This window comes from Solea solea, chromosome 3 (genome assembly GCF_958295425.1).
Source record: "Solea solea chromosome 3, fSolSol10.1, whole genome shotgun sequence".
Classification (NCBI taxonomy): domain Eukaryota; kingdom Metazoa; phylum Chordata; class Actinopteri; order Pleuronectiformes; family Soleidae; genus Solea; species Solea solea.
Genome location: NC_081136.1, coordinates 11,783,797 through 11,798,268, shown reverse-complemented (window position 1 = coordinate 11,798,268; position 14,472 = coordinate 11,783,797). Strand labels below are relative to the sequence as shown.

At 40.3% G+C, this 14,472-nt stretch overlaps 1 protein-coding gene across 1 annotated transcript; it reads right to left on the bottom strand.

The window, feature by feature from the left end:
* Window positions 1-39: 39 nt before the first annotated feature.
* Window positions 40-5,003, bottom strand: si:dkey-19b23.8 (uncharacterized). The gene is made up of 3 exons (XM_058624922.1): window positions 4,708-5,003; window positions 1,926-2,663; window positions 40-1,755 (listed from the first exon to the last, which is right to left on the bottom strand). Exons 1-3 carry the CDS (start codon window positions 4,721-4,723, stop codon window positions 1,670-1,672), a joined length of 840 nt encoding a protein of 279 aa, XP_058480905.1. The 5' UTR covers window positions 4,724-5,003; the 3' UTR covers window positions 40-1,669.
* Window positions 5,004-14,472: the final 9,469 nt, after the last annotated feature.

Sequence of the window (14,472 nt, the reverse complement as noted above, 5' to 3'; positions counted from 1 at the left end):
TAAATATGTCATCTTGAAAGCATGAGAATAAGACAAACATTGTATAAAAAGTTTTAATATTCATAAAATACATACTTAATTCAATATGTACAACGACGCAACAGTACACTGATAAAATACATCTTAAACAGGCACTTAAAATGTTCGCTTCTCAGAGGAAGTTGTGCCAAAAAAAAAAAAAAAAAAAAAAAGATGCAGCAAGAATACAAAGTAGTAAAATGAACCGAAGAAAACCCAAGAGGCACATCAGTTAAACAATGGCAACACTTGCAGCTTAGTTTTGGTTTAGAAAACATAAAATAGGAGGGCGGTAGCCTTGGCCACCCATTCTCAGGTCTCTCATTTGTAAACTGGAGACATAAATCGCCACGTTATGCAATACAGCACAGATCAGTAACTCCACACGTCACTTTAAATGGACTTAAAGCTAGTGAGAGCACCTTTTATGGCTTTGGTAATGGGAACAAGTCAAGAGCTGAAAGCACATTGTAGCGTCGGCTAATGAGGCTGCCCCAAATGCAAAGTCATGGATGGACATGGAGAGGAATTTGGGGCTCCTTTAACAAGATTCCCCAGGTCAGATTTCCCTCGATTGGAATGCAGGTGCACGGTGACGCATTCCTCACGGAGGCTCCACATGGGAACACAGTGTTTCCAGTGTTTCGGATACAAACTCGCAACTCAAAGCAGAGTGTTTTGTCCCCCTCATGAATGTAAATAAAGTATCTCTGCAGGACAGCCATGATGTTGCAGAAATGCAGGTGGGGAGGAATTTGTTGACCCAGCAAGTTTAGTAAAGGTCTATTGTTTATAATTACAGGAGCTGGGCCTGTCGTACATCACGTACACAAAAATGGCCTCTGAAAATGCAAAGCACCTGTGATTTTCATGAGTTGGAATATAACTGATGTGTTCAGGTGTTAAATTCTACAGCTAGAAATATGGAAAGTGCTTAGAAAGTAACTATTTGTGTGCATAAGATTTGCAAAGGACATGCCAGCATTTCTTATCTGTAGCTTGGCCTCAACACAATGTAATCAGGTCCACCCAAATAAGAAGAAATAACATTTAAAATTTAAAAGTCATAATCTGCCACAAACATAAATTAAATTAAAAAAATATCTTCAGAAACATCAGGACTCTCCTTGTCGTCTTTTTCCAGTTTGGCCTGTGGTTCATTTGGCCGACAGCCAGCACCATGAATGGTTTAACGTTCTCTTTCCAACAGAACAAACACCTTCAGTGGCTTCAGCATCAAGTATGGACTTCTTAAAAAGACAAACAAGCCAACCATACATAAAAGACTTAAATCAGTCTGGTCCTCAAATGCCTCGCAGCCACTCAAGTCGTCAGATTACTGTTGACATGTAAACAAAAGGAAGCCGTCAACAGCATCTTGTGCTACACTGGACGCCACACTCGCATGCAAGTCCACTTTGCTGCGTCACAAACCTTCAAGTCCTCACACTCACTGATTATAGCAACATCTCCTCACTAGTTTCCTACAGTAAGGGTACATGTCCCAATACGGACTTTCCCACCACCCATTTGACTCCCCTTTGTCCCTCTTTCAGTCTTGAAATGGCTTTTCCCTTCCGTCAGTGCTGTCATCTTTGAGGTTGTTATTAGATTAATGTGGTCTCATGTTTGCCAAATTAAGGATGGACGTTCAGTTCCAGCTGTCAGACGTAGATCCTCGTCTGGTGATGGTCCTCACGGGGCTGTGAGACATGGAGCCTCTCTTCTTCCAGCTGACTGAAAAGAGAAAAAAAAAAGACACCAATTCAGTAAAGGTGGTGTTTAAATATTAATTATAAGTACAATAGTTTGTGGACGTTGACTCTAAAACACCCTCTGAGGCTATTCATTTACGTCGGCCTCCTTCAGGACTTTGTGTTCATTACATAAGTCATATGTTGTCTCACCTTTTCCCAGACTTGCAGGCAGGGTTGAGCTCTTGGTGTTGATAGGAGAGTTGGACGACTCCTCCACACGTTTCCCCTTTGCCTCGCCAGGTGGCAGCGTGGCCGAGTCATCCTGCTGCCAGTCATTCAGCGCCCGCTGGAAGGAATGAGCCAAACACGCCTTCATGTCCCGTGCCCGCTCCGCCCGGCTGCACCAGAACACCCGACACTGCAGCTGCTTCCCGTGATGCTTGCAGATGTACAGGAAGACGTTGGGCCGGTTGGGATCCGCGGCGCAGTACGCAATGTCCTGAAGGTAAGTCTTCGTGAGCTGCCGCCCCGTACTCAGCTCTTTGACCTCGACGTATCGCGGACGCACCACCAGGGCGTGGTCTTTGCTCAGCTTCTTCCCTTTAGCAATACCGTCCAGCATGTGGCTAATAGCGTCCTGGGCCTGTTCTCTGTCCAGGGAGAATATTTTCTCCGTGCCCAGGTAGTGGACTTTGAAGAGAGGGTCGCCATGGGACAGAGACTCCGTGCGGTCACGGCGAAATCGGCGACGGAATGCAGCCGGTGAGTTCTTAAGGGTCTGCACGAGCTGGAAAGTGCTGAGAGACATGGTGCGTTTCAGGCTGGTTTTGGTGGAAATTTTAGCTGAGGCGTGAACGCCTATTTTTGAGCCAGTCCTCTTCAGACAGAGCTTCTCCCAATGATACGCCTTCCTTCTTAATGGAGTGTAGCTGCATTCACTGTCTTTATCTGCAATGAGAGAAACACTGATGTTAGTGAATCCATTTTGAAAGACACTGGAATAATTAACAGATGCTTACATGTCCACCGAGTAACATTTAGGACGGTGAATACATTATTACTCCTACCAATAGTCATGCAACAAGCTAACAGCTAAGCTAACAGGTGGGTCTGCGTATTTACTTTAGTTATTTTACCATCTATGATGTAGAATCCGCAATACTTCCACACCCCACGTTTCAGATGCTTTTGTTTTATGAATGTCAGATGAAGACAACAGTTCATCTTCCTTATGTCCAGCATTTTCATAGCAAAATAAAAACAAATTCTAAATTCATCAAAAATGCCGGAACAAGGGTTAATTAATTCAGTTGCACTTCTAGGCTGTATATTTTGAACCTCCCAACTTTGAGCAAATAACTGAATTTCGATTAAAAATGAATAATCCTTTCTCGTATGAGTGAAGAACAAGATTAAAATTTCGCGTTTTGACACTGAGGCTTACTGAGCAAACACGAACAATGGCTTTTCTGATATATAAAGGCCACCGTAGTTTCCTGACAATCTGCTGTCTCACTATTACATGTCACTAATTCTGACACACTAGCCCTGTAAAACGTGTGTTCATCCGTGAACGTGATGTTGACTGCATCCTGAAAATGTTTTGTTTACACACCAAGGAATTTCTTAGGAATGAAGACACTCTTCATTGTTATTCTTTTTTTTTGTGATATCTCTTGCATGGCAAGTCCCTGATAAGAGGATAAAAAAACAAAAACAAACATGCACGCAGTCAGCACAATCTGTACCGCAACATGGAAAAACAAAGGCAACCAAGTAGGATCAGTGACATTAAGTGACGTATTTGGTCAGTGTGGAATAGTCGGCCACCACAGGCACCAGCCACTCAATATTTACAGTTAAGTTTGGTTTTTGTCCTCACGTGAATCTTAGGAGACAAAATAATGATGTGGAGCCAAGCCAAGAAATGGAAGACACGCGGTGGTGATCACATTAGGTACATGACAGACTTGCTGGTAACTACTGGACTTCTGTGACTTCTTCTTAAATCGAGTCTTATGCAACCACGTCTGCCCCCCCACCAGCCCCATTGTCTCCCATCCTACAACCTCACAGAGGCAAATATTCTCCTCCATTGTGCTCAACATTATTTTTTCCTCTTTCTCATTTCTTGGCCATTCTTTCAACATCCTAACTGCCTCCTCAGGAGCGACTTCGAGAGAGGACCGCCAACCGTTTCAAGTTGGTGGCCATTGTTAGTGGGACCCCTCCTGCAGGAAGCAGCTTTGCATTCCCACCTCCTAAATATTTCTCCTTCAAACAATGGCATGCTTCTGAGACTATGTCACATCACCAAAGAGAATGGAGTTAACCTCGCACCTAATTCGACCCCAGGACATGCATGTACATTAGTACAGCAACATCAATTGTTGCCTTCTAAATTATTATTGATCTTATAAAAAGATGAATTGTTCTCCTATTTAAGCTTTTTTAAATGTAAATATGTTTGATTAGTTTGCTCCACTATGACAGAAAACTGAGTGGAAGACATTTTTGATATTTTTCCCCAATTTTAGACATTGGCTACTGTACAATAGTCCCTGTCACTTGATACTGTCCAAATTTACAACATGGTAAAGTATTTACATTCTGACCTAAACTGTACTGTTAGCAAAAAATAAAAAACAGCATTAATTTGAGGTTAATTAAGAATGTAAGCACCGCCTTAATGGACTGGACTGAACCAATGTGGTTAGCATTCATTATCTAAAATAATACACTTTTTTGTAAAGGAATGGCCAAGTATATGCTCTTGGAATTATAACCAAATTATCCACCAAAGGCTACTGGTTAGTGACAACTGATTCTAGGCACATAATCTCAGAAATAAGTGAGATAACTTTAAAAAATTGCATATTTTTAAAGGTGGTACGGCGTGTTCCCACACTCAGATACTGTCAAAAGTTTTCCAAAGCACTTTGGGGGGAAAAGTCAAATAAAGGATTACATTTTTAAAATAAATGCGTCTTACCTGGGCACACTTTCATGAAAATGCCGTCCTCGTGCAACTCAGGTGATCCTTTCAAACACACCGGGCAGGTAAGAGGAAGGGACTACCGCCGTTCACACACACAGAAGAAAATTCACGTCGCTGTCCGGGTGTCACGGAAAAGTAACCGCGGATAAACGCGCTGCGACCACACGAGACAGTTTCTGTAGCAGTGGATGTGGAGCTGGTGAAACTCGTGCTCCGAGCGTCTGACTCGACAGTGAATAAGCGTAACGCCCGTGGGAGAAGGGTTTAAAACCAGCGTGGGCGCGAGCTCGTCACACACGTGGACGAGCATTTGCGTCTGAGCAGTGAGAAGGGAGGGAGGGAGGGAGGTGATGATTTACAAGATAGGAGGGATTTACTGACAAACTATCATGTTTTATTCTACTGTTTCCCTCAAATGTGCGTCATTTTATACACATATGCCCCAAAATAAACCACATGTGTTGCCTTATTTATAATATTTATAAATCCTGAAGCTTGATATTGACAGGAAATGACAGAAAGACAAATGTTACTCAAATAAACCACACATTACAACCAAGGTATGAAGAAGAACATCTCTCACTCAACAAGTGTCTGTGTACCTAATCAAGTGGCCAGTGAGTGACTTTCTGTAAAGTCTGAAGGTATTTGAATCTAAGTTGACATTTGAGTGCTGTTTTTTTATGTTCTGTGTTGTTTGGAGCAGAAATACAAAAAAATGTACAGTTTTTTTATATCAATAATCAATCAGGTGACTTTTTAAGTGGAAGCTACTTTTCAATCAACTAATATGTCGACTACTTTCAATAAATTACTGTTTGCAAACAAATGGGAACACAACTACGTTAAAACGATTTCAAATTAAAGTGAACATGTTAAACACAATTACACATAGCTTGTGAATTTTTAGTTTGAAACCCAATTTATTTGTGCGATAACCCAATGACACTGATATGAACATTTTTCAAAGTTTGTCCAACCCTTTTCTTTTTATCATATGATCATTATAATGGCTGAATCTGAAAATGTCCATTGACCCAATTTGAGAGCCACTGTTTTATGAAAGAATCTATTTTTGCAATGAATTAAAATCAAACATCTTGAAGCCACAATAATAATAATAAAATGCATGCGATTCATGATGGTGTATAAGTTGAGATCATTTTCACGAGCCCGTGACAGCGTTCCCTTCCAAGTGAAACTTTCACTTTACTTTATTTAAGCATGTGTGCAGCCGGCACCATACTGTGAACACAAGTGAAACCAACTACCTCTCATTACCATCACATTGCGTCACCACCCGAGTCTAATGGGGATCGTTGGGCTCAGCTGCTCAGATCGGTTTCAACTGTTTTTGTCGGGCATTTGGAACAGTGGCAGAGGAAAACTTTAAAACGCTTCCATATGTGTATGCTCCTTTATATGTATGTGTGTGTGTGTGTGTGTGTGTGTGTGGCTGGGTGGGTGTGCCTGACGTAGGGAAACAGTAGGGCCCCTGTTTCTCCTGGGTTTGGCCCAAAAACATTTAGGTTGTGGACGTCACACTCGCCTCAGTGCCTAGCAGGACACACTGGAACTATTCTTGGGGCACCAGTGACATAATGGACCATCTCAGACACCCTCACCGACGCCCACCCCCACCCACAACCGTCCTCTGCATCTCAACGGCCATGCGGCAAGAACAGTGTTAGCATCTAAACCAGGGCGTACCTGCAGCTGCACTCCTAGAACTTGTCAAAACATGTTCTGCCGCGTTGCATTAGAGGTACAGCTCTTCATCTGTGTGCCCACACAGAGAACCATGCAGTAAATACAAACACAGAGTCCTTAAAATGGCCACTTGTTTGACCGGTGACGTCATCGCACTTTTCCTGACAAAAAATGACATTGAGCTTCAACACAATTCTCCCCATTTTCACTTCACTAACCCGGTTATTTATAAAGGTAAAGTGTGCAACACTAAAGAGGGTTTTGTGGCAGAAAAGACATCTTGTACGTGTACAAATGAGAACATCCTTTGTGGCATGTGAAGGCCACTGTAGTTCCCTTAAACACTTTGGAAAAGGATGGGTGAGTGGAGAACAATCCACACTAGATGCGGGTGTAGTGCACACGTGCAGTATGATCTCTTCCATCTCACGCAGCTCTGTTGTTCACACGTTTGTGACATCGTTTTTGCCTCAATCATTGCAATATAGGTTTAAACTCCATCAGACCAACAAAATTAAAGAAACAAATACTGTAGATTCAGGGAAGTAAAACACTAGAGTGCTTCTACTTTGAAATACGTACAGGTGTGTGACGCGCTGCAACAGAAATAGACTTTGAAACTGTGACAAAAGTCTACTTTGCTGTGAAAAAAACACATCTACACGCAGGTATCCAAAGCGAGCCTGGCATAATTCTTACACACTGGACTGTTAAAATGTACGACAATGTTTAACAGTCAAAATTGTCAAAATTCAGCAAAAGAAAATGTGCATTTATGTGTGTTTTCCACTTTGTCTGATTATTGAATACATGAAGTGAATATTGGAGAGTTAATTCACAGTGATGAGCAGTAGATACCTCAGAAAAAAGGTAAGCGCCAGGGGCCGTTGACACGTCATGGCCTTTCTTTGCTGCTTCTATTTTTGTAACAATATTTGCTTCTCTTAAACCAAGAGATGTAGTTTCCTTATCAGTCCATACATTCCTCCTCTTATCATCCACCATTTCCACCATTTTTCCACGGCAGTGTCACCCTTGAATCGTTTCCACTGAAATGATTCACATTCACCCGTAATCGATGCGCCAACTTTTCTACCTCTGTCAAGCGCAGAAACAGGATATTTCAAGAATCTTTCTTGCGAAAAAGGACAATGTGCATGAAACCCACCTATTCTCTATTAAAAGCCACCATCGTTCTGTAAAACATGTCGTGTTTCAGGCTGTATTCGTTTGGTTAGCAGGGTTCTATCTTTATCCACGTGAGAAGAATGACTCAGCGGATAACACCAACAGGCAATAACTCAACAAGTTCTCGTGGATTGTTGTGAAGTTCTGTGCAGACATTTATGGTCTCCAGAGGATGATCGATTATTCGATCGTTTGTTGATTGTCCGGGCCTTGACATTTATGATTTAGCGCGCACTGGCATGAACGTTTGCACAGACACTATTGGTTCCCAGAAAATGTCTTCTGTTGATTGTCTGACTTTTACCCCAGTTTCATATTGAGGGTAAGATTTTTGTTTACTTTAGTGACATCACTTATCAGGATGAATTATACTACTATTCGCCACCGCCTCGGTCTTTTCACTCAGTGCCATCATGAGGTCAGATTAATTTAGTTTATGACCAGTTACCGGCAAAACTAATGTTCCCGTCAGCTTGGGCTGTACCTTGTTTTTAGAGCTAATTATAGTTTGCACGCATGGGAACACACCAAACCAAGATGGAACAGTGTTATGGTATTATTTGCAGATAATGAAAATGTTCCTTGGCATTTTGTTCACCGATTGTAAAGTCAGTGTGAACGTGAGGATTTTAACATTTAGATCAGCAGAACAGTGACCGTGGCAGTAGATAAAGCTCAGAATGTAAATGGTTTGTATTTATTTAGAGCTTTTCTAGTCTTGATGACATACTGGAAGTCCATTTCTGTGCAGAGCTCCGGTAATTGTCTTCTTGGAGACTACAATTCCTAACTTGGCTAAGTCATTCACTAGTGTCTTGGCAGGTGTTCTGGGGTCTTTAGAGTCTTTGAAATCTTTCGCTTCCTACCTCAGCCAGGTTTGTTCTGTATTGTATGGCTCTCTTTGAATTTCTCGATGATGCTTCTTGAAACGCTATGATAACTTTGTACTGTATAAGGGTTGATTCTTGGGGGGGGGGGGGGGGTAAATGATTTTGACCCTGGTAGTTTATGTTTTTTTGGAGTACATTTCCGTTTGCAAAGTCAAATAATGGAAGGATGTTTGAAAAAGCTGTTTTAAAGCATTTGGTAAATGCCTTTAAACGATGACATTCTTATAGGGGGCGCTAATAATTTCGTCCTCAGGAGCAACATGGGGTTAAGTGTCTTGCCCAAGGACTTGAACCCACAACCTTTGAGCTGAAAGACAACTCACTGTACCACTGTGCTACTGTCATAAGATACGTAAAAACTTAAGATGTAGGATTTAGTGGCACCTAGAGGTAAAAGTGCAGTTTGTGACCAACTGAATACACTTCCTTTCCAATTCAAATGATGAAATACAAAAAAAATGGTTTGTTCTTTCTGGGCTACTATTTCTAAAACTGCTGATCGATCCATGTACAATCATCTTGTTGAAATAGAATGGTCCAATAAAAAGAAAACATCCAGTGGGCAGCAGCTAGGCTTATGCTTATAAATGCATTTAACAAAGAGAATCTAATAAAGTCGCTAGTCAGTGTAATTAAGAATTTGGGGGGCACCAAAGAACAAAATCACAAGAAATTGTGTGGCAAAGAAAGGAAAAACAACATGATTATGGATTTATAAGATATATAGATCCGAGGAATATTCCACGAGAGAGTTTCACAGAGTTGTTTGGCAGGTTTGCAGAAATATGTGGTTCACTCTGCAGCTGAGAAAAGTTGCCATCAGCGCTGCGATCTCAGCTCTGGTTGTTATTCCATGTCTTGAGAAGACAAACACTGCTGCTAATGTTAGAAACAGCGCAAACAGAGAATATAGGAAATAAAAATGTCCCCTTATAAACTTATGTCCATTCATGCCTGCGTTTGATACCAACTTCTCTTTTTCCTGCACTGCTGTAAATGTCACGTTTGAAGTTGCAGGCATTGTGACTTGATGCACGATCATGTTTACTGATGTGTATCAACAGTCAACAATGGAGTCAACAATCCAGTTTGATACATCTGAGTTCCATTGAAGCTAAAAGTACATCACAGTCTGTCCCTGGCACCAAAGTCATTATAGACAATTCTGGCTAATTAGCACCCACAGCTATTATGGACTAACAAGGTCACACCCCTCTCTGAATGAACAGAGACAGACAGCGCCACATTTGTACTATTAACAGTGACCGGGAGATTTTGTTATACATAGTTTAGCCACTTTATGAATGCACACATTCTTAAAGGGTCTTGCAGAATATTTTTTATTACATGCAATTTATACACAGTATTTTATTTGCTTTTATTTTTCTGTGATTATTTTCTCTCCCAACTGTCAATTTACTTAAATTACCTAGTATTTTAATGTCTAATTTAAACTGGGTTAACCTTTGAATAAAGGTCATATGAAAGGAAAAAAACAGCACATGAGCTTGGAACTATTTATGTGTCTTTAAAAAAAAAAAACTAAAAAAAACATGGTATTTTATCTGATTGTCACTGTACTGTCTATTTGCCAACTTCACCGTCTCTAGTCATACCAGTTCTTTGTCATTTTTGCACACCTGTACAGTACAGTATGGTCTAACCAGGTATTTAACTGTGACAATGAACTGCTCTAAAATATTTATAACAAAGAACATGCTAGAAGTGCCAAGTGTCATAATTGCAGCACAATTATCTGTCTTCATCTGTTCTGTACTGTTCTTGTACTTGGAAAGTACATTAAGTGTTATTAACTCACTCTTAAAGTCTGTATTCAAATGCTCACCAACATAAGAACAAAATTATCTTTTACTTTTTAAAAGAGTCTGATTGCACAGATGTGTTTGTGTGTCTACTCTGACAGATGACAGAGAACAGAGATGAGTAACACAAATCTCTACTCACACTGCTGTAACATAACATTACTAATGTAAAAAATACTGCAGGTCCTCAGCTAAGGAGGCCGTCTCTAATGCGTATTGAGAATGTCTCAGGCATGAGGCCACATGCGTCCTCAAATCACCATTCAGGAAAGATTGGAAGTGTCCAAACCTGTAGTTGGCGTGATCTGGATGTGATGGGTTCACTCAGGATGGATGTTAATTACCAGATCTATGCCACAGAGGGCTGCAACAATTATTCGATTAACCAATAAATGGTCAAATATCGGTTTGAGTATTATTTAATTTTTTTTCAATAATCAAATCTTTTTTTCTGATTTTTCAGCTTCTTAAATATGAATATTTTCTGGTTTCTTTGCTCCATATAACAAAGAAATCATTCAAACTGGAGAATTTTGGTTTGTGGATAAATCAAGACATTCAAGAATGTCATTATTTCTTGATTTGGTAAACACTGATCAACATTTTTCTAAGTACTAATCGAGAAAATAACCGACAGATTAATTGATTATGAAAATAATCGCTAGTTGCAGACCGAGTGAAATTGATTACATTAATCATACAATATACAGTTTTATCATGCACTATGATAAAAAGCATTCACAATAATTTGATTTTGGTGAATTATTGGGAAAATCACACATTTCTACTGATCACCAGTGTGTGGAATATATGACATAAATAGTTTAATGAAGAATACAAATGTTCCAGGATGTCGATATTCCTGGGAAGCATCAAGAAAATGAACACAAACAGGCATATTGTCAAGTTGCACACATCCATAGGTTTGACCCATTCAAGTGCACAAAAGCAGCTCTTCAAGTGAAAGTGACTAGATTTAATCATGAGGTGTGAAAATCTGAGTTTTTATCTTCCCTCACTGGTTTCAACTTCCTGAACAAGTTCAACAAGGTTCTGGTTTCACTGAAATGAAGTGGGTCAGTTACTGAGAAGAATCGTCTCATTGTTGGTCTTCCTGTTGTTGTTACTTTCCTTATAAAAAGGATCAAACTGGAGGAAATTACTCAAGCAGGAGAAAGAGGAGAAATGGGCGTTTCCAACTTGAGAAATAGAATCAATCAAAATTAGAAGCATCCTTTCTTATAGTTACTGAAAATCCTTCATCACACACACATTACATTTTTCAATTACACGATCCTTCATTGCAGTAAAGCAGCAATAAGGAGGTCAGAAAATGTTCAAAAATGTTCAAAAATGTTGATCAGTGTTACTCAAACCTGGAAATGATGATGTTCTCAAATGTCTTGTTTTGTCCACAAATCAAAATTATTCAGTTTTAATGATTTATTTGTTATATTTGTTGCTTTATGTTGTGTCTGCTTGAGCCAGGCAGTCGTAACATGTTACATGAAGAAAACTTGATGTAATAATAATGAAAAAACCCTCAAACGAATGGGTCAAAATAGTTGACCATTAATTTAGGAAAAGATTAATAAATTATTAATTGAGTCCCTTTTTCAATTGTATCAGTGACTTTATACAAAATTAATGTCAGTGAGAGAAAAGATACTTTGTACCAGCTAATATCTATGGTAGCATTAGCATTTAGCTCAGAGTGTCGTAGCCTCGAAGACACTAGCATAGGTGTAGCGGATTCATTAGGGGGAAAAAATGTGGCTCCAGTTTATATCTCATCAGTGATCGATAGCAGCAACAAATAAAACTGGGACACATTGAAAATGTTTATATATTCTCATTAGCAAGTGCTAATCTACATGCGTTTGTGTCTAAAAAAATATGCCCGACAGCTCTAATATGTGCGCAGTAACCCTATGGCTTGTATTGTTCCTGACAACAGGGCAAAAGTAATGTTCGTTTACACATCAACACGTGTCGATGTAAGTCAATGTTTCCTGTAAACACAGTCGACCCTTGTTTTGAACTGCTTGGAAAAACGTGACAAGAACTGTACCTTCGGTTATTGACAGACTTAAGGATGAAAAAGGGAAACTGCGTGGTTTACAGAGATGTTATCGTGGAATAGAAATATGAGCCTTACAAATGACACTTTGTTGTTTGATTGTGAGTGAATAAGTGTAATTTATCCCAGATTAATGACGCTTTGGTGAAAATGAAACCACAGTTATGATCTCTACCTGATCCAAGAACACTAACTGGAAAGTGACATGAGAGACTTTTAGTCCTTTTTCCTTACAGGAAAGTTGGTTGTGTATTAATTTTTACCGAAAATGTACCTGCAGTGCTATTGTTTAATGTTCTACTGCACATTCAAACCAGAGTCCCACGGTGAGCAAGTGGCTGAGTGACCTGACCTTCAAAAAAGTCACATGACTCAGGCCGTCTGAGGGAAGTCATGAGGGGAATAAAAAAAAAATGAAAACAGCAAGCTACCTCTGCCACTGTGACTCCTACTCACAGCTGGCTGCATATGTCCTAATAAGGAAGTTAATACGTCTGTCTGTGTGAAGCTGAGGGAATGACACCCCTGTCTGTTTTTTTTTCTCACCCTGTTAGTTTTGCATGACGGTTGCAGCAGTCTGCAGATGAGCTCATTTCCTTTCTTTCTTTTTTTCTTATGTCTTCGCCTGAACAAGGTGGCTGGGCTAAGGTAATAACAAGATCACACCAGATAGAAGGATTCTGCCTTGGGGAAACTCTAAAGACTTATTCTCAAGTGTCTTTCTGATAATGGGTTTCTTGAATTAGCTGACAGCAGGAAATGTCCTAGAATAAATTCAAAGTGAGACTTTCTTTTTGGACTCTTGTGGCCACTGTATCTCCAGATTTGGCTTTTCATGATAAGCAAAATAAAGGCGTCAAGCCACTTGAATAGCTATCATCACAATAGTTTGCCATAGGGCTGAACGATATATCGTTATCGTATCGCTATCGAGATATGAACATTCAAGATATTAATATCGAAAAAGCAACGATATAAACAATATAGATTTTCCCCCTCGCTCGCCCTGCATGTACAGCTCTGGCGGTCACAGTAAACTTCATTTTTACGATTGCACTTGAATGCACCACTACGGCCAGCCAACCACAAACCTTATTTCATGCTTGCTGTGGATCGACAGCTGAAGCTAACCAATGACAAACATAGGAGGGCGGGCGGTAGACGGAGACTGAGACGCGCACACACACACGACATACACAGCGGGAAAGAAAGTGACATGAGCGCGGAAGATAATGCGGCCGGTGGCGATTTTGTGCCAAAACATAAATCATCGTATTTTGGATTTAAAAAGGATGATGTCAACCAGAGCGAGGTGTTGTGCAGGTCGTGCTTAGCGAAAATTGCGACGAAGCAAGGTAGCACAACAAACATGTTTCCCCACCTGAAACAACACCATCGCGTGCTGCACGAAGAGTGTATTACAATGAGAGAAACACCGGGGACTTCTCAGTAATCCCAAAAGAAGCCCAAGCAAAGTGTGTTTACTGATGCGTTCCGTAGCGTTACACCGTATGAGTCGACGTCTACCAGACAAAGGCGTTACAGACGCTATAACATACCACATTGCAAAAGACATGGTACCCGTGTACACAGTCTCACAGTGAGTTCTCATCAATAAAACTACACTTTCCATCTGGAAAGTTTCCACAGTCTTTTGTATCATGATGTTTTTATTTTTCTGAAAAATGCTTGATTTTCACCGAACCCGTAGTCATATCGTATCCTATCGATATCGAGATATCTGGCATGAATATCGAGATATGGAATTTTGTCCATATCGTTCAGCCCTAGTTTGCCAGCACTGGGCGTTGCTTTGTATTCACACACACACACACAGATTTGTGCAGATATTCTTCTTAGGACACTGCAGAAAAGGTCCTAAAACGGTAACCAATACAAGCACGCCGAGACACACACACACACACACACACACATTGATGTGGTAGAGTTACTAATTAGAGGCTAAATAATGTCCTTAAATGGCTGTCATGTATGCTGGATATAAAGGAAGCGGCAGTGATTCCTCTTTTGTTTTGACTGCATCTCTGTCTCTTCCACTGCCTTTCTT

Excerpts from the sequence above, each read along its gene's own strand:
- si:dkey-19b23.8 (XM_058624922.1), bottom strand. Across the intron at positions 1,756-1,925 it reads GCCTGCAAGTCTGGGAAAAG|TCAGCTGGAAGAAGAGAGGC; the intron begins GTGAGACAACAT and ends TTCTCTTTTCAG.